Source organism: Sebastes umbrosus, chromosome 9 (genome assembly GCF_015220745.1).
Source record: "Sebastes umbrosus isolate fSebUmb1 chromosome 9, fSebUmb1.pri, whole genome shotgun sequence".
NCBI lineage: Eukaryota > Metazoa > Chordata > Actinopteri > Perciformes > Sebastidae > Sebastes > Sebastes umbrosus.
The window spans coordinates 23,658,988-23,680,209 of record NC_051277.1 but is presented as its reverse complement, the minus strand read 5'-3'; the positions used below and the strand labels follow the sequence as shown (position 1 = coordinate 23,680,209).

General features: G+C 40.2%; 1 protein-coding gene across 2 annotated transcripts; it reads left to right on the top strand.

Moving 5' to 3' along the window:
* Positions 1–1,697: 1,697 nt before the first annotated feature.
* clint1a (clathrin interactor 1a) lies at positions 1,698–20,468 on the top strand. 2 transcript variants are annotated; one of them, XM_037780312.1, is made up of 12 exons: positions 1,698–1,944; positions 8,012–8,116; positions 10,492–10,588; positions 11,486–11,594; positions 12,072–12,236; positions 12,365–12,548; positions 12,769–13,000; positions 13,103–13,184; positions 14,594–14,659; positions 15,171–15,469; positions 16,999–17,209; positions 18,023–20,468. In XM_037780312.1, the coding sequence occupies exons 1-12, from the start codon at positions 1,904–1,906 to the stop codon at positions 18,337–18,339; spliced, it is 1,908 nt and encodes a 635-aa protein (XP_037636240.1). In that variant the 5' UTR covers positions 1,698–1,903; the 3' UTR covers positions 18,340–20,468. The 2 variants fall into 2 exon arrangements, with proteins under 2 accessions (XP_037636240.1, XP_037636239.1); XM_037780311.1 differs by having other exon boundaries at positions 1,700–1,944; positions 15,168–15,469.
* Positions 20,469–21,222: the final 754 nt, after the last annotated feature.

Below are 21,222 nucleotides of genomic sequence, written 5' to 3'. Positions count from 1 at the left end.
GTTGTCCATTGTTTCTTTACCTATTTAAAAAGGTTAATGTACTTACAGTAGCAATGGTGGTGCCATGGGGCTTCTATCCTAGCTTTTATTTGAGCTTGTTTTTATTTTCTAATCTTTAATGTTTTTATGTTTTTATAACTGTTATAATTATGTCTTAATGTTCTTTTGCACTTGGTCACAATGTTCTTGAATGTTTATGTAAAGCACTTTGAATTGCCCTGTTGCTGAAATGTGCTATACAAATAAAGCTGCCTTGCCTTGCCTTACAGCAGGGGTCAGCAACCTGCGGCTCCGGAGCCACATGCGGCTTTTTAGCTCCTCTCCAGTGGCTCCCTGTGGATTTTTAAAAAAAATGTGGAAAAGAATAACTGTTTTTTGTTTACATTTTCATTTTTATTTAAGATTGTTGTACGACTATGGTACGAAGATACGATGGAGTACTAGGGCCACATTAAGGAAAAAAAAAAAATCTGAGATTTCAAAAGTAAAGTCATAATATTACGAGAAAAAATTCATAGGGTTACAAGAAAAAAGTCGTGGTATTATGAAATTAAAGTCATTATATTATAAAAAAGTAATTTTACGTGTTATTTTCTTTTTTTCTCGTAAAGTTATGACTTTATTCTCTTAATATTAGGACTTTTTTTCCTCGTAAAGTTATGACTTTATTCTCGTTATATTACGACTTTTTTCCTCGTAAAGTTATGACTTTATTCTCGTTATATTACGACTTTTTTTTCTCGTAAAGTTATGACTTTATTCTCGTAATATTACGACTTTTTTTCTCGTAAAGTTATGACTTTATTCTCGTAATATTACGACTTTTTTTCTCGTAAAGTTATGACTTTATTCTTGTTATATTACGACTTTTTTCTCGTAAAGTTATGACTTTATTCTCGTTATGTTCCGACTTTTTTTCTCGTAAAGTTATGACTTTATTCTCGTAATATTACGACTTTTTTCTCATAATATTATGACTTTATTCTCGTAATATTACGACTTTTTTTCTCGTAAAGTTATGACTTTATTCTTGTTATATTACGACTTTTTTCTCGTAAAGTTATGACTTTATTCTCGTTATGTTCCGACTTTTTTTCTCGTAAAGTTATGACTTTATTCTCGTAATATTACGACTTTTTTCTCATAATATTATGACTTTATTCTCGTAATATTACGATTTTTTTCTCATAATATTATGACTTTATTCTCGTAATATTACGACTTTTTTCTCATGATGTTACTACTTTTTTTTCTCGTAAAGTTATGACTTTATTCTCGTAATATTACGACTTTTTTCTCATAATATTATGACTTTATTCTCGTAATATTACGACTTTTTTCTCATGATATTACTACTTTTTTTTCTCGTAATATTATGACTTTTTTTCTCATAAAGTTAAGACTTTTTTCACATAATATTACAACTTTATTCTGTAAATCTCAGATGTTTTTCCCCTCAACGTGGCCCTAATACTCCGTAGTACATTTGCACTTTGGCCCTCACTGCATTAGACTTATATACTATATACATAGACTATAAACTGTGTTACCTTCATCACAATGCTCAAATGTTTTGCGGCTCCAGACTGTTTTTATGCCCAAAATGGCTCATTTGATAGTAAAGGTTGCTGACCCCTGCCTTACAGTATGAATAGTGATGTCACTAATTAGAAACTACAACTCCAATGCTGCTCCACGCGGTGTGTTGATGACGTAACACGGGGCATTTCCCGTATAGTAACCTTTCCTGTCTGCCTGGTGCTGCTGGTGCTGGTGCGCCTCCTGTCTTGAGAGAGAGGTGAAGAAGAGTTTACTTCCCAGAGTACAAGGTTTGGTTTCGGTGTGTTCGTGTGGAGTAAAAGGGGTTTTATCGAGGCAGAAAGCCCATTATCACGGAGCCAAGATGCTGAACATGTGGAAGGTCAGAGAGCTGGTGGACAAAGCGTAAGTATCCACGTCTCCGTCGTGTTTAGTGTGTCCTGTAGTTTACCTGTTAGAGACAGAGAGAGACACGTACCCAAAACTTTAACGTCACTCCAACAAGTTAGCTAGCCTGTATGCTACTAGCTAAGTTAAGTTATTCGTCTTTAAGTATGAGTGTCCTCTTCTTTGTCACGGGACATTTTGTCCCCTGGTCTTTCTGTTAGTGCGGGATAACATTTACACTGTTAAGAGATCACTTTAGCTGGTTGTTTGTTGTGTTTTCTCCGACAGAGCAAAGCTAACTCACTTAGCTTCACAAGCTAATTAGCTATAGCCTGCTAGGCTAGGTGGCTAGCTGAGGCTAGCTCGCTAAGCTAGTTTGACAGCTCCTGGTGCACAATAACCAGATATGATCTAGTGTCATGTTGATACAATGACGTTAATGTACACGATCTGCCACTGTCTGGGTTATATTTGTAAAGCTTTGTTGAGTTGTATGAATGCGGTAGTCCTGTGTGGATGTTATGACACTTGTAGCTAAGTTACAGTAGCTATAACTGACAGTAGGTTAAGTCTGTTGTTAAACTTTAAGTTACACCACATGGCTGAGATACTTCACAGCCAAAGTGTTGTGTTTGTTATGCACCCTAGTTAAGTTAAGTTAAGTTAAGAATTAGTTAGACAACATAAACTAAGACCTCTAGTATCTAGTTTCAGGTTAATACAACAACAAGTAGCTTGGCTGCCACTGTCTGGTTATATTAGTAAAGCTTTGTTGAGCTTTTGTAGTCTCCTGTATGAATTTTATGACACTTGTAGCTAAGTTGCAGTAGCTATAACTTACAGTACATTAAACTTTAAGTTACACCACATGGCTGGATTACTTCACAGCCACATTGTTGTGTTTGTTATGCACCCTAGTTAAGTTAAGTTAAGAATTAGTTAGACAACATAAACTAAGACCTCAAGGTAAATGTCTTACCTCATATACAGTGAGAGGTAAACGACTTTTTTTTACTGCTATTTCTTTAAAACAACAGCTCCTGGTGCAAAATAATCAGCTAGTATCTAGTTTCAGGTTAATACAATAACCAGTAGCTTGGCTGCCACTGTCTGGATATATTAGTAAAGCTTTGTTGAGTTGTAGAAATGCAGTAGTCTCCTGTATGAATGTTATGACACTTGTAGCTAAGTTACAGTAGCTATAACTTACAGTACATTCAACTTTAAGTTACACCACATGGCTGGATTACTTCACAGCCACATTGTTGTGTTTGTTATGCATCCTAGTTAAGTGGGATTAGTTAGACAACATAAACTAAGACCTCAAGGTAAATGTCTAACCTCATATTACAGTAAGAGGTAAACACCTTTTTGTTGCTGCTATTTCTTTCAACAACTGCTGCAGCAACTATAACCACCAATCTGCAACCTTGTTATAAAATGTGTTTGTTATATCCACTACACGTGATGCCACTGTCTGGTTATATTTGTAAAGCTTTGTTGAGTGTCTCCTGTGTGAATGTTATGACACTTGTAGCTATAACTTACAGTACATTAAGTCTGTTGTTAAACTTTAAGTTACACCACATGGCTGGAATACTTCACAGCCAAATTGTTGTGTTTGTTATGCACCCTAGTTAAGTGGGATTAGTTAGACAACATAAACTAAGACCACAAGGTAAATGTCTTACCTCATTTACAGTAAGAGGTAAACACCTTTTTTTTGCTGCAATTTCTTTAAACAACTTGCTGCAGCAACAATAACCACGTTCAATCTGCAACAGTGTTATCAAATGTGTTTGTTATATCACTACACGTGGTAAAGCTTTATTAGCTAACGTATTTTTTATTGCAATGTGTGACACCAACAAAAAACAACAACAAGATAAACAACAGTGCTACAACAGAGCACTTATTATTAATCAGTGACCAGTGATCCTGCAGGTTTTTTGCAACTTGTTGGTGGATGTCCAGCTGCTGGCTTAAGTTCAAGGATTTGCTGATTTAAGTTCAACTAGACACTTTTCACAGTTACTGTTTATCCTTCCACCAGGTTTTGATAGGAATTAAGATGGAGTTTGGCACACCTTGGGGATAGTGTTTCTTTTGTACTGCTTTGGACTCTGCTCAACTTTTAGCTGCAGACTAACCTACAGTAAATTAAGTCAGTTGTTAAACTTTAAGTGGCTGGAATACTTCATGTTGTGTTTGTTATGCACCCTAGTTAAGTGGGATTAGTTAGACAACATAAACTAAGACCTCAAGGTAAATGTCTAACCTCATAATACAGTAAGACGTAAACGCCCTTTTTTTTTGCTGCGATTTCTTTAAAACAACTGCTGCAGCAACTATAACCAATCAGCTAGGATCTAGTTTCATGTTAATACGGCTGCCACTGTCTGGTTATATTTGTAAAGCTTTGTTGAGTGTAGAAATGTCTCCTGTATGAATGTTATGACACTTGTAGCTAAGTTACGGTAGCTATAACTTTACAGTACATTAAGTCAGTTGTTAAACTTTAAGTTACACCACATGGCTGGAATACTTCACAGCCAAATTGTTCTGTTTGTTATGCACCCTAGTTAAGTGGGATTAGTTAGACAACATAAACTAAGACCTCAAGGTAAATGTCTAACATATTACCTCATACAGTAAACAACTGCTGCAGCAACTATAACCAATCTGCAACAGTGTTATCAAATGTGTTTGTTATATCACTACACGTGGTAAAGCTTTATTAGCTAACCTATTTTATTTGCAATGTGTGACACCAACAAAAACAACAACAAGGTAAACAACAGTGCTACAACAGAGCACTTATTATTAATCAGTGACCAGTGATCCTGCAGGGTTTTGCAACTTGTTGGTGGATGTCCAGCTGCTGGCTTAAGTTCAAGGATTTCGGTGATTTAAGTTCAACTAGACACACTAGTTACTGTTTACCCTTCCACCAGGTTTCTGATAAGAATTAAGATGGAGTTTGGCCAGGAAGGGCCAAAAAAGCATATACACTGTGAGTCGTTGGTGCTTGTGCACTCATAATGAGTCATAGTTTGAGAATGGCCAGCAGCAGTATTTTTGTACCTGGAAGTATCTACCAGCCAGCACTGAGCTTAGGCAACACCTTGGGGAAAGTGTTTCTTTTGTACTGCTTTGGACTCTGCTCAACTTTTAGCTGCTGACTAAAGGTGAGCATGCTGTCCTGTACTGTAGGGCCATAGGTTATTGCACAATTGTTCCTCCCTTCTAAGGATTAATGGCTAATTTTGCACACCCAGACAATAGGGTGTTCTTAAGTCCATCCAAGAAGGCATTCCTGCTGTCTCTCTGGAGTGTGACCTCCTGGAACATGGGTTACTTTCATGGGGGAGAGAGAGATGGAGGGGGAGGGAGAAGGGGCAGACCAAGACAGAGAAAGAAGGAAGTGTGCACTTTTTAAAGATTAAAGTGATGGGAGTGTCCATGTTGATTTTTCTCCTGGTTTCTTTGAAATCAAGGGTGATGAAAGAGCGTGCGTTTTTGTGACATTCAGAAATTGACTCAAATCATAAATGATTTTACATAATGTGTCCCCAAGCTGTGAGTCATTCACACGAACTGTGTGGCATAATGCAACATTTCCTGTTATATGATTAGGGTGAAGTTTTTGCTGAGGCAGGACATGCACGCAAGTGTTTTATCCCGTTTCAAGTAGGGCTGACCCGAATGCTTCGAAGCTTGTGTAAAGTAGTGCAGCAGCAACACTGAAATAGGGGGGGATGGAGACGGACATACAGAAGAATATGTCAGCCTGCTGTGCCGCGAAACTTCGAATACCTTTGAATATTTCTCACCGAAGCTTCGAAGCCCAAAAAATGGTATTCGGGACAGCACTAGTTTCAAATAGTTCTTGCTATTAATGAAAGCAACATGTATTATATGAAGAATAAGATACGATTGGCTGGGTTAATGAATAACTGACAGCAAGGGAACTTTGTTTGACACACAGCACTACAGCAGTCTAACGGAAATCTGTGTGATAATGTGTCACTGTGAGAGAGTATCACAACTTCCGTTTCATCTGGCTGATATCTAGAACAGGAGCCGCCACTATGAAGAGATAAGATGTTGCATCACTACATCACATCCTCTTGTGTTTTGCCTGTCATTCATGCAAACATGAAGCTTTGTGCAATAGCGATAACATAGCTAGACAGAATCAGGATACATGCAGTTAGTAACATAGCACACAAAGTAATACTCCTCAAAACTAAATTAAACATGATTGACACTTCCCTAAACACAGATTAAGTATTGTCCGTACTTCACATTGCCATCAGAATTCAGTTTGATACAGGATATAGCTTGATGTCTGTCTAGGTTCTCCCGCCTACATAAAGTTACTGAAGCTCAAGGTCCAACTTCAACCTGATTTTAATCAGCTGTGAGAAAGCACCTGGCATGGTCATTTTCAAATAATTTTGTTGGCAGACTAGATTTTACAAAAGAGAGTATGTTGTCAGAGTGGTAACCATATCCTGCAGCTTTCAGTAGTAATACAGCCTTTCTCCATAACCACAGAGAGGGTGTTTATCTCCACCCATCAATTCAATGCTGCTCTTTCAGGCCTTGTACATTTTATTGCTGATGTGGCAGTAGTAAGGGAGGGATGAGGAGGCGCAGGGTTCAAATGTTTTGCTTCACCATGTTTTGGCTAAAGCTGTGACAGGGCTCACTTAAGTATTTTGAATAAAGTGCCTGTTTTTTTACAGATTATATTTCTGCCGTCCTGTAAGTAACCGTTCTTATTCAGGCTAATAGACTAAAAATTAAAATGCCCCAAGGGCACTGGCCATGGAAAATGTTTTGGCTATATGCTACACATACTCTTAGGTCAATGCATTGGATGTCAATACACTGCTCCCCATTTAGCAAGCATCCAGCGACCAGTGTGTAACAATTGGGGGGATCTATTGACAGAAATGGAATATGATATTAATAATAGGTATGTTTTCTTTAGTGTGTTATCACCTGATATTAAGAATCGTTGTGTTTTCGTTACTTTAGAATGAGCCATTTATATCTACATAGGGAGCGGTCCTCTCTCCACGGAGTCCGCCATGTTTCAACAGTAGCCCAAAACGGACAAACCAACCACGCCACTCTCTCTGGCTCTGCTCCAAATGGCTCTAGAGTGGGCCATTTGTGTTTTCACGTCGGCCACCGCAGCTTTCCAACACGCTTGGCACACGAGCAGGCTTCAGTTGGTTGCAATCTCCTCACTTCACTGCTAGATACCAGCAGATCTTACACACTGGACCTTTAAGATCTTTAGATAGAGATTTGTTTTCTGTCTTACAATGAATATATGAGGACATCTTGTAGACGTACTAACAGAAGCTTCCGTTTATGTAATCTGTAGGGCTGTACCGAATACAATTTGTTGGGCTTCGAAGCTTTGCTGAGAAATATTCAAAGGTATTCGAAGCTTTGCGGCGCAGCAGGCTGATCTGTCTGCCTGTCTAGATATCTTTGAATAGATATAGGCCAATATGGCTTGTCTTAGTTTGTTTTGTAATCATGATTCTGAATATGATAACAGGCTGCCAAACCCGCCAACCTTGTTGAGTACACAATTTAGAAAACATGCGCTCTATTTACCTGACATTATCAGAGATACACACCATTTGTAGTGTTGGTTTCTTCCCATTTGAGTTCCCTTTTTTTTTTCTAGTTGGTTTCTTAGAATGTCAACAAGAGCTCACCCGCAGAGAGCACAGCCCTGTTTCACTCAGCACCATTTGAGGTCTCATTTATGTGTTTATATTGAACGCAGATTTGCATTTGCTTGTTATGTCCCCTTTTTTTTTGTTGAGAGGTTAGGTTCAGAGCACACACACAAGCACTCCCTTTTGTCCTATTGTTCTTTTAGCCTCTAAATGGACAAGTGTATGGGCGTGGCTGTAATAAGAGTCTGTTTCAGCTATTATCGACGTCCATGTTGCTGGTTTCCATGGAGGCCACATATGAACTGAAATGATAAATGCCACGTAGAATATTTTGCATGATTAATGAAATGATGTTTGTTTTTTCTCCTACTGTGTAGAACCAATGTGGTGATGAACTACTCAGAGGTGGAGTCAAAAGTCAGAGAGGCCACCAATGACGACGCCTGGGGACCATCAGGACAGCTGATGAGTGAAATCTCTAGGTAAACTCCTAGCGTTGTGCAATATGTCCTGCTGGAAAGCACCAAGGTTATTTATACATGAAATCAAACCGAAGAAAGATTATCTTCACCCACAAAATGACCATTTGTATATCAATTACTCACCGCATGTTGCCTTGAATTTGTGAAGAAAACTTTTTTTTAATCGCATGCCTCCACAATGAAAGAAGAATCCAAAAACGGAGAAAGTGGGAGCCTGTTTATGCGCAAGTGTTTTAAATAGTAAGGTTTTAGCAAAAATGCATGTCTTTGGGAAGTGGTGAGCGTACGACTGGATAAATTAGACTTGGATTATACTGCACGAGTTATGTGAGAGTTTGTAAACGGATGTTTTGATATAGATTCGCTGTTGTTAAAAGGTACCTTCAGTATTTTTCAACCCGGACCTTATTTGCCAATGTTTTTGTGACTAATAGATTGAAATTGGTCCAGTATTGAGGGATAACGCTAACCGGCAGCTGCGAAACAAGCTGCGAGAGCAAGTGAGCAGTGTCAGTGTAATGTTGCGTCCACTAAACGTGCTTGTTTTTGCCACTGACAGGCTCAGATTGTGTCTGACAACATTATGGAAAGGACCCTGTAGAGAAATAAAACGTTTTTTACTTACCTTTCGCTTTATCCAGTCTGTTTGTTATTGTGTCCAAGTCCCGCTCAAGTGTCGTTGTGAAAACTGAATTTCGGGCAGCAGCATGTCCCACATTTTTCAACATTCTTCCTTTGTGGGCATAGGGTCACAGCACCCACAGGAACACCACCAGCCTCCCAAGCTTCACGGCCTTGCTGCAGTTTGTTCATCCTCCTCTGCTTGTTGCCCCTCTCTCTGCTCGTGCGCTCTTCAATTTGTAGGAGCTCTTCATCCATATACTCTAGCTCAAGTAAATACGGACGGCCATCGAATTCAAAAACCTCATCTACGTTGTCGAAAGTTTCTAAATATTCAGCCATGACATTGAACATCTTTTAGATAACACTAAGCTACGCTTTCTGTAATCCAACACAACAAACTCTGCCTGGCTGGCACTCACGTTTCCACCATGGATGTATTCCACTATTCCACCGTTGTCTTCCGGAAACACGTCACCTTGCCAGATTTCAGAAGACTTCTCCTTGAGTGAGACTCTTTCCATAGTGTCACACAATTATAGTAACAATCGAAGCCTGTCGTGGCAAAAACAAGCACTTTTAGAGCATGTTAACGACGGCGTCAGCTTGCCCCGATATGATTACATTGCAGCCAGAGAGCACCTGCCGTCTACTGCGCTCTCCCTCTATACTGGACCAATTTCAGAAATTGCTGTTCCTATTAGTCAGACACAAAAATATTGGAAAATAGGGTCCAGGTTGAAAAATACGTTACCCTTAAAACGCCAAAGTTACCCCATTTACTTCAATTCATCAAGAATTTTCTCCCATTTTTGGATTCTTCATTCACGGTGGAGGTATGCAACTTGCAAACAAGGTTTTCTTCACAAATTCTGAGTAATACGGAGTGAGTAATTGATATATAAATCATTCATTTTCAGGGTGAGGTATTCCTTTTAAAGCCCTTTTCGACTTTAACAGAAATAGTTTTTAGGAAATTCCCCTCCATTTCAACCATAGGAACCTATTTTAAGCTTTGGTTTTTGTGCTCTGCTGTTTCCAAGGGAGTGTTTTTCTGCCAGCCAGAAACTACTGTACCACTGTTGTCAGTACTGAACACAAGCCTCACAACTGCTACAACATGTACAACATTCATTCAAACTGCTGCTATCAGTATTCAGGCAGAGATAGGAATTATAAAATCTTCTGTTGTTATTGATATCTAAATGCTAATTATGTAGCTGATTAGAGACAGCGTGAAACTAAACTGAGATTAAAACTTAACTGTGTAATCGTGGTTAAACTAAAGCAGAAAAGGAACCAGACAAAACATGGTGAAGATCTTTGCTACTTTGGAAATAGTCCTGACCTTTAGTTGTTTTTCAGACTCCCTTTCCACCTCAAAATGTCTCTTTTACTGTAGCAGTAAATTACAAACAACAATACAATGACCTTAACCTCTAAACTAACAGTGTTGATGTACGCAAAGTGAAATATTAATGGATGTCACTTTTAGTTCTTTTATTGGTCTGAGTTGCCTAATCCTTGCTGTTCTTTGGATACACAAACACAAATGCCCTAAAGGAACCTGTAGCTCCTGAAATACCTGAATTTAGTTCCTGGGGCTCCATAGTAAAAAGGAGTCTTTCGCCAAAGGCTGTAAACGGACTAACCAGTCCAATTGTTGGTTGTCATGCATTTGAAATTCAAACTGTGTCACTAAAAGTACAAAATCTCCCTCTTTCTTTTTCTTCTGTGAATGTTTCTATAATCAGAGCCACCTTCATGTATGAGCAGTTCCCAGAGGTGATGAACATGCTGTGGGCCCGCATGCTGAGGGACAACAAGAAGAACTGGCGGCGAGTCTACAAGGTCTGCCACAGTACTGTTGCAACATCCCACAAACACACATGGTTAAAGGAACAATATGTAGAGCTGACAGCCAGCGTTTTAAATTAAAAACATTGAAGCTGTGGCCCGCCCTCCAGTGTGACTGATAGCAGTGCACGTTTTCGCAATTTGAGGGTTACCTTCTGGATACCACGCGTTAGCCTCTGGCCAGCAGCAGTAGTGGGAACCACTTCTGCGGCTGTGTCTCTCGAATACTCGCTGCCTTGATAACCCAGCTGCACACGGACCACAGAGAGATGTGCCGAGGCTTTTCAGGTCCGGTAAAATCTAACGTTAACATTATCTCTGTTGATCCAGTTTGTTAGCTTGCTTTCATGGCTGCAGAAGGCTGTGTTTGTGTACCAGTTTGTTTCATATGTGGCAACAGGGTGGTGGAATGGGCACTGGAGGGGATCACACAGATCCAAAACAAAAACAGACGTTCCAGGAAAACATACTGGCTGTAGCATTGTTGTCGGAGAAGTTTCCTTAATCTCTGATGACATATCATGGTCATTTTATGATTTGTTACAGTAAATATATTACATAATGGTCATTTAATTATGACACAAGGCTTGAAGGCTTAAATACAGTTTTGATTTGACCTAAAACTTTGGACCAGATCCAACCTAGAGCCATCTCTTAACATTAATGTCACATTTTCTGCTCATTACTTGCAGGCAAGAATGGCATATTTTCAATAATTCACAAAACAAAAACAGTTGGCCTTGAATAGAAACAGCTCAGTGCCTCACATTGTTAACATGCTCTGAATTGAGGGGAATAAGTTCTGATAAATAAAATTGTACCCATAACTGATCCAGTTCAAGCCCAAGTTAACACTTTTTGCTCTGTTCTGTGTGCGTGTGTTTCTCTCAGTCGCTGCTACTGCTGGCCCATCTAATCAGGAATGGATCAGAGAGAGTTGTTACCAGTACCAGAGAACATCTGTACGACCTGAGATCATTAGAAAGCTACCACTTTGTAGGTAAGGTATCGTTCTCTATCTTTTCTCTCATTTATACCATCTTTTTCTTTACATGTTGGAGGAGTAATACCTAAGAAAACTTGCTAAACAAAAAACACATTGCCTTTTTTTTCAAATTTTGCTTTGATTAGGTGAGACTCTCTCTACACCTCAGCATTGTATAGTTTAGTGTTTTGTTAACAATAGCTTCAGTGTGAGCTGTAATAAATGGATTGAAGCCCTAAGCACTGCTTAGTCCACAAACCCTTAAACCACACATACACCGCCCTAAAGCTGCTGCCACTCTTCCCAACCATGTGTGTATTTGAGGTGCAGTTTAAAAACAAGCGCATTCAACTTTCCTTACACAGAGATATTCATATTTATTGCCTGTGAGTGTGTGTGGTTTCAATACATTTTAAATTGAACACACAAAGTTGCTAATTCATTCATTATATTATTGTCAGTGTTTCTGAGTCTCCACACCTCTGTCTCCAGATGAGAACGGGAAGGACCAAGGTGTGAATGTTCGTCAGAAGGTGAAGGAGATGGTGGATTTTGCCCAGGATGATGAACGGCTTAGGGAAGAAAGGAAAAAGTCCAAGAAGAACAAAGACAAATACATCGGGGTGTCCTCAGACAGTATGGGATACCGAGGATACTGTAAGTTCTCAGTTGAATGAAATAAACAGACTTATAATTAACAAAAACTTTTGGATTTTAATTTAATTCATGTCCTGTATTTCTTGCTTCTCTCTCCTTCTCCACCTACTTGACATCCTTCCCTCCAGCGGGGGACAGGTACGATTCCGGTGAAAGCCGAGGAAAGTGGGACGACGACTGGGAAAGGAATAAAGGGCAGTTCCCCTTCAGCGAGAAATTTGGAGAGATCAGCGACAAAATTGGCAGCACCATAGACGATACCATAAGCAGATTTAGGAAGAAGGATCGAGACGACTCGCCAGATCGATTTAGGTTGGAGAACAGACAAGTCATCATATTATATTTGGTTATATTGTGAATATATCTGTAAATTAAATGGTTACATACAGTAGATAACAACAAGGCTTCATCCAGAACATGGTTTGCATCTTGATTCTTTTTGTTCCTTCATGATTATAGTATTTACAAAGAAAATTGTATCTTTATCCTCATATAACTGGTTGTCTTACCTGAGCCGTTACTGTCTCCATAGTGACGAGGAGGACCGGGGACGAGGACGAGGAGACGAGCGGTCGTCTCACAATGGCCAATCAGGAAAAGAATTCAAAGATGAAGAAGAGACCGTAACTACCAAGAGTGTAAGCATAGTCCAATCGACAGAGACCACAGCAACACGGAAGAGAGGAGTCCCGTCTAAGAAAGTAGACTTGGGCGCCGCCGCCAACTACATAGGAGATAAGAGCCCAGACACCACCGCCAAACTGGTAGGAAGAGCACATATGAGCATATAAGATCAAACTTTATTGATATGCCTAAAGTTATGCATGGACTGTGCGCTGATATTTTGTAAATGTTCTTGATTCCAGCCTGCAGCCCCCCAGCCCTCCAGTAGCGCCTTAGCTGACCTACTAATGGTGGACACGACACCGAGCCAGCCTGCTGCCACAGGTATAATGTCACTAACTTCAAGTAATACCCTGACATTTTGTGAAATAGGCTTGTTATTGCTTTCTTACCAGGAGTTGGCTGAGAAGATTTGGATCAATTTCTATGCTGAAACCACAGAAATGCGAATGACACCAGACATGTTCAGCATAGTTTAGCACCACAGGGAAACAGCTGGTCTCTGCCCAAAACTACACCTTCCTATAGATTTGCCAAGTTTGCTTATTATAAGCGACTTTAGGCTTATTTTCCCAAAAAGTTACTTACAAATATTGGTAGTCAAGGTTGTGTTTTTTTGGCCTTGTTTCTAAAGTGTAGCTGCTTATTCGGGCTTGTTCCTCTCTCTCTCTCCTCTATACCTGTCTCTTCCTACGGCTCTGGTTTGTCCTGTTGCAATATCCGTACACAACCCTGATATCCCTCCTCCCCTTCCCCCATACAAACACACACACACAGATGATTGACACTCACTCACTGGCACAGCCACTGCCGCCACTCAGTGTTGTTGTTATGAGACAATTCTTAGCTAACAATGTCAGGTACTAAATGGGCGAAATATGGCAAAAAGTACAACAAAGACTTGGAAAACGAGAATGGACTTGATTCCCTTGAGTGGGGGATGATTCGAAGGTAGTTTGCCGTTTTTTAAAGAGTGATATAGGAGCACATCATGCCAATGTAGATTTGCAAAAATGAAACAAAATGCAAAAATGTAAAATAAATGTTGAACTTCTTTAGTTAACAAGAAAAATTTAAAGTTACAAGCAAAAAATGGATGCAAACATGAAATGCATGCAATCCAAAATAAATTCATACATATATATGAAGTGATTAAGTGGCCGACTCTCTCTCTCATATTGTGGTAGGTAGGTAAAGTCGCTTGTTTTGGACTTTTTTGTGCTGGAGAGCTGCTTCTTTTGGGCTTATTTCTATAGACGTGGTTGCTTGTTTCTTTCGCAAAATCTGGCAACACTGTAAATAAAACATATATGAATATAAACTAATATATTTTACTTACATGTTGTATATTCTTAGCAAACAAGCTAGACATCAGTAAATCCAGGAATAACCTTTTTGTTCAACGTTACAACATTGTACAAAACTGGAAACTTCACAGTGACTGCAGGACTCTGCAGTGCCCAGCTGGTGATGCTAGCTTCAGATTTTGGGTACAGCACGGGGAGGGAGTTGATGTATAGGAACTAAGTGCACCAGATGTTTTTGGAGCAGTCCCTGGTGAATGGGAGGGCGGGAGCGCTGAACAGATGTTTGGTCTTCTCCACCTATCCACTGCCACCACCCCTCCCCTCCCTCCTACACTTCTGACACTGAAGGAATGCTAACTATGGTAGAATGACACCTGGAGCCCGCTTGTTTAAAATTGATGTGTTTATGTCTGTTTCTCAATGCAGACCTGATGAGTGGATTTGCTGACTTCTCCTCACCTGGTGCCTCCGTCGGCCTCTCCTCAGTATCTGGTTGGTTTTCAAGACTTCTTCTTTTTTTTGTTAGTGTGTGCATGTGTGTGCTGTGCTGTGCTAGCCATACTGCTAGAATATTCAGAGAGATGCTGGGAGGAAGCCCTGGCCATATGGAGCCTGCTACCTGCTCTGCATAACAAGAACAGACACACATCAACTCCTGTTATGGATGACAAGGAGACAGGGACGGAGGAAGAAGTTGGTGGGGGTGGAGGGAGGGAGTCGAGAGATTGAGAGGGATGGAGACAACAAGCGGGGCCAGTTCAATGAAAATTTAAAGCGTGGCACCAGTGGTCACTGAGAATGCCCTGGATAAAGCAGGACTGGCCTCACTGAGGACTCAACTGTTTAGTCTTAATTTGCTATGACGGGTTCAACTTTGCTTGAGTGACTTTTGTTCGCTAAATCTAGCGGTTATTTACACAGCTCACAATACAAACATCACTGTTTAGATGGCAAATATAGACATTCATGCAACTGTCTTTTTTTCTCTTTCTATTTGCAGCAGCACCTTCCTCGAGCAGCAACGGAGAGTTTGGAGAGTGGAATGCCTTCCCTGGAGGTCAGATGCCAGCATCTGCTCAGACTGTTGACACCGGTGGAAATGACCTTTTCCGAGCCATGACAGGTCCTGTCGCTGCCCCCGCCCCTGCCCCAGTCTCATCTCCAGGCACCGGTCCTGCCTCAGCAGACCTGTTTGACTTGATGGGGCCGACTCAGTCCCTCACCTCCTCCCAGAGCCTCAACTTTAGCATGACCAGCACACAGAGCATGAGCACCACAGTCCTGCCACAGTCTAGGTCACAGGTATGCATGACTGCACTCATACACACACACATCCTTTTTTAATAATTTATTGATATACATATCATTACAAGACTCATGAAGGGGGGCTTAAATTATACAGGTGGAAACAAAATATCTTCAGGAAAATAACGATACACACAGGATTTCAGTTTTCATGGATACAGAGCTAGGCTGATACATTTTAGAGTTAAATCATAAATATGTGTTGGCGTGTATTTTAAACAGTATTTAAAAAATACAACATACATTTTTGATAAAAACACTTAATGATATAAATCTATTTTGCTTTGAATATATTTACAGCCAAATATCAGTATTGGTCCAAGAAAATGACTCGGGTGGTAGGGCTGCAGCTATCGATTATTTTAGTAATCGAGTATTCTACCGATTATTCCATCAATTCATTGAGTTATAGGATAAGAAAGACATTTGCTTTATTATTTGTTATTAAAAAGCGTAGTAGTTGTAAATATACAAAAGAGAAAATAAGACAGGTTCTCTTCAAATTAACAAGTAATTGTTTCCTTGTTAGAAAAATCAACATTTTTATTGTTGAAGCTTGGATTACAACACAGTGTGGCTTCATTCTCTGCTCAGGTAAACATTACTCCTCTATACCTTTACATTACAAATAGTGGTTTGATGCTATATTACTGCTCTAAATATTGTATAGAGAACCTTTAAAGCCAACTGTAACTAGAACTGTTTAGGATTCAGCCAGTTGTTGGCTGCTGTTTTTTTTATAGAATGGTTGTTTGTAACCTTCTGAGTACAGACTTGTTGTTTTGGCCTTGACCATCAAATATGAGTGTTATGAGTAATATTCTGGCATGCACAAAAAATCTTTTTACCTTATGCCTCTGTATGAAGCAGGAAATAAGTTAATGTCAAACAATGAAAGAAATGATATACTTATAGTAGCGTTCCAGTACAAATATTAAATGATTTCACACGTTTATTCCCAGTTTACACTGCTTGTTGCCCACATTAGTCAGTATGCCTGTGTGATAAAGACATACCTCATGTGATTGAAAGATGGAGGACAAGCCTGATGGTAGACGGTTAACCATGCAGCCTCAGCAGATGCTCATCTCCCCCAGAGACCGCCCACTAACCGCCCACTCCTCCTGTTACTGACACACAGAATGAGAAGAATCAGTTTTGAGTTACAAAAACATTAAAAACCCAGCAAAAGCCTTTGGATGTCGACTGTATTTCTATGTTAAAAGGTTGTTGACCTAAAAAACCTCATTCTTTGTTTCACTAAGACGCCGCCCACCACTCCCTTTTACTCCTGTTACTTTAGATGGTATGTTTTAATGAGCTCAGAAAGACACGGCAGCAGATTTCTTCAGACGGTATCGAGGTTAAGTGGGGGTTTAAAGGCCTTGAAGAAGGAACTGTATCTTTCCATCATGTATTTCAGTGTTGGAGCCTTTATTTATCTTATCACTGTATATTTCTGTGATTTTTAGCTTGGATTAGCTCTCTCTCTGACATCGTATCTGTGCTTGTGTTGTCGTTGCCAGCCCCTACAGAGCATGGGGGGTCCTCTACAACCGCAGTCTCTCCAGACGCTCCAGCCTGTGCAGCAGGGAGTGGCCTGTCAAGGTGCTGGAGCCAAAGCAGCAGTCCCTTCCACCTGGTCAGACTCCTCAGTTAACATCAGCCTGGACTTCATGGGCCCAGGCATGCACCCACCCAAGCAAAACCAGCCCACCCTCAACACCCTCCAGCACGGTGAGAGGAATGGTAGCCAGCATCAATCGAATGAGATCTTAAAACATTTAAGCAGCAGTGGGTAGAATTGAAGCAAATATGATTTAAAAAAAGTTATTTTTCTGGAACGGTCACTATATCCTGACAGTAGTGCATGAGACAGGTCATCTGAAAAAAATAATTTGCCTCTGTGTCCTCCGGTGCTCCTAATGGCATCTGCAAGATTTCACAGACCAGAGGAAAACAACCAATCAGAGCCCAGCTAGAGCCTTGCTGTCTCTGAGCAGCTGTCAATCACTCGCAAACTCCGATCAAATGATCAAACGATCAAACTAGGCGGCGCTGATCAAGTATGAATCAATATTCTGTTACTGAATGAGAAAGTTTGAGATCAGTTAAGGAAACACCAAGCACCGCCCACCAGTCGAAGCAAACTTTCTCATTTTACAGCTAAACGGCACACTACAAGAGGTTTCTGAAAACATTTGAGGCGAGAAATTGGCAATACAGTAACAGAATATTGATTCATATTTGATCAGCGCTGCCTAGTTTGACCGTTTGATCGGAGTTCAGGAGTGATTGACAGCCCCCTCCGTTGAATGAACAGCCAATAGAAACGCTCTCTCTCTGAAATGACCTGTGATTGGCCGAAGTCTTTTGTCACTGGCTAGATTGTTTTAAAGCCTAAAAACAGAGCCATGAGGAGGTGCAGAAGTCTAGTTATCTCTCAGAACACTTGAATTACAATGTGCTGAAAGGTTATTATGGAATTTTTTTATGCCAAAAGCATTCTTCCTACTGCCACTTTAATTGCGTTTGTTCTTTCATTTCCAGGCCACCAGGTACCTGCCAACATGCTCTCCCAGGGATTCTCCGGTATGAGCCTTGGAACTACAACAGTCAGAGCGCCTGTAAATCCTATGATGCACCCTGGTGCTGGCATGGGAATGGGAATGGGAATGGGCATGGGAATGGGGATGGCCCCCAACCCAGGCATGATGGCTATGGGCATGAACATGGGGATGCCACAGGGAGGTATGACCATGGGGATGCCCAATATGGGGGTGGGGATGGGAATGGGGATGAACCCTGGAATGGTCCAACAGCCCAAACATGATGCCTTTGCTGACTTCGGCAACTTTGGAAAGTGATGGAGCTGGAGAGCAAAGATTATTTGGTGGAGTGGTGGTCTCTCTCTCTCTCTCGCTGTCTCTCTCTCTCTCTCTCTCTCTCTCTCGCTCTCTCGCTCTCTCGCTCTCTCTCTCTTTCTCTCCCCGTCCATTGGTGAAGGATTGTTACGAGCTGCAAACAAAGAGTACTTGAATAATGTCAACTATCACAATACCAACACCCTGCAATCTCCTCTTTTTTTGTTTTTTTTAAAGAAATGCTGTGTAGTGATATTGATCTAAATGAATGTGTGTTTGGTCTCGGGTGATGGTCAGACACACTGACGATAGTGTGCCTTGTTGGTTATGAGTATGAGAAGGAAGAGTGTGCCACCAAGAGAATGTCAGGGGGGGAGGGGATCTGCTTTATAACCTCAATCAAGTGAAATCACCAGAATAGCAAAAAATATATCAGTAGCTGCATAATTTTTTTTGAGATGCGTCTCAGTAACGTTACTGAATGATACGTTTTGAATAACATGATCAGCCATTTTAACTTTCTAATGTACATTTAAGAATGTCAGGTTACCTCTCGCTTTGTCATTGCTCTTCCTTTGACGTGTAAATAGAAAATCTGGAGCCCTCGCAAATAAGTTATGAAGTTCCTAATATGAGAGGCAGTGACAGTGTGAAGAGTTGTATCATATCATATACAGACCAAATCTGATATGAATCGAGACCCATAACGAAGCACATTGACACCTTCTCTTTGTACATATAAACGTCCACACGCTCCAGATGTGGCGGTTAAAGTCATGAATGAGTGTTTGGAGTGAAGGCTATTGATTTAATTTAAGGAGTTTCTCCTTCCAACAGACCATCATTTTGTGGCCTTTCTTATTGCTATATAATATATCTATATATTTTACTTATGAAGAATATTATAATCAGTTTGCATCCAAATGAGATAATCAGTAGGTATGAAAAATAAAAAAGCCTCTTACGGGGGTTTGTGGGTTCTTCATTACAGCACAGAGTGCCTGAAAGACCTTTGCCTTTTCTCTTCAGTTAACCTCTGTGAAGGAAACAATGTGACTGTGCAGTGTTGAGGACGGCTACCAGAACGGAGCTTCTGTACTACGTACAAACATCTGTGTTTGTACTAACGCCTCAAGCCAAGCGTACTGTCTGTACAGATATCCGATGCAATCGTATCATTATTTCACTCTGTTTTGTTTGTCCCATTCCACTATATTCAGGTCAGCGATAAATTCAGAGCTTAAAAAAAAACACCCAAGATGAGAATCTATTGAGCTCAAGTGTTGATACAGACTGTTATTAAGGTTGCATCATCTGTTAAATGGTCACCAGTGCATCTCGGGGAAAAGCTGCCCTCTCATCTTCCATCTTTATTCATGTTACACATTAAAAAAACAGCAATCTTGGAAACCGTGTTGCTGCAGTCGTCGTCGTCGTCATCCGTAAGAGTCTGCATGTTTCGCAACCTATCAGGAAGATTGTGAGCTTATACCAGCTGGGATGCATTTTTGTACACACCCAGTACATTACGGTGGTTTGGATGAAGATGCGTTAACGCATAATGAACAATCCCATTCAGCTGTACGCCAGCTAACCGATCTGTTAGACGTACAAGACATTGCTCTTCAGTGGTTCAAGTGCCTGCCGGTGGTTGCCTCCTGACCCTTTGTAATGAGTGATAAGTAAACCTCGGCTGCCAGACATTTTTTGGTATGTCAACGATTAGATAAATAATTCACTGACCAGAGGAGAAGGCGGTGGATTGTGCAGCCCCCCCTCGAGAGGATCTGAAGTTGTGCTTTTCCTCCTCTTCCCAAGGGCTCAAGAGGCCGAGCACACTAACACATAGTAGCCTTGCGTCTGAGCATTAAAATGACCAAAATCTGTTTTGCTGTTTTTTCTAAAAAAAAAAATATATATATCAGTAGAGGTTGTTTTATTCATTTTTGTTTTCTACTTCAATTGATTTTGATCTTCTCTAAAATGGGATTGTTACTGAAACACTAGCATATGCAAATGTAAACAACAAAAAAAAATCCTTTGAGAAAATGAAATTGTTTGCATTGTTCCCATTTTGATTTGATTTACACATCGATTCTTTATCTACAACATTAAACAGTTGATTGAGATTTGTTAATGGTGTGTGTTATTTGGTGTGCCGTGTGTCATTAGGCTCATTCAAAAGAGCTTCAAGCAGCAAAAGTGACGCTTGACTTTGAAATTGCATTTAGTTAATGCGAGTTTGTTAACTTTGTTGTCTGAGGCAATAAAGAACGGATAAATATACACATTTACAAATTATATTAATAAGGAAGGAAGCCAGGAGAACAAATGTAGGGAATGTAAACTAACAATACATGCAGCGATCAGCTGATAAACACTAAATCCATAGGTTGCCATATTAAAAACATTATGGGCAGAGTACAGAGGATGTTAACAGCTAACAAGTTAACTGGAATAAGGCAATATGTGATACTTATTGTGACAGGAGCAGTGGTTGAACGCAATACTTTGTTGATTTAAGCTTCCATGTAACACCACATAGCTTTCTGTGACAGATTGGTGTTGTATGTAAAGAACTGTTGATACTTTGTGTCCTTCAATATCCATTCAACTGATGAAATCTACAGTTTGCCCTAATGAGATGGATGGCCTGATTACTCTGATATAATACCATCAAGAGAAAGATAGTGTAGTCTAATTGTGGCCCATCAGTGCTGTGACCTTCTCACATCATATCAAGGTTTGTTGGAACACACTAGTGTGACAAACACGACTAAAACGCAGATCGCATTAAACAATTGACCCCATTTTCACTCTCTGGAGAGGAAGACTGTTAAATGGGCTACACTAATAACATATATATATGAAAGGTAACAGCATATA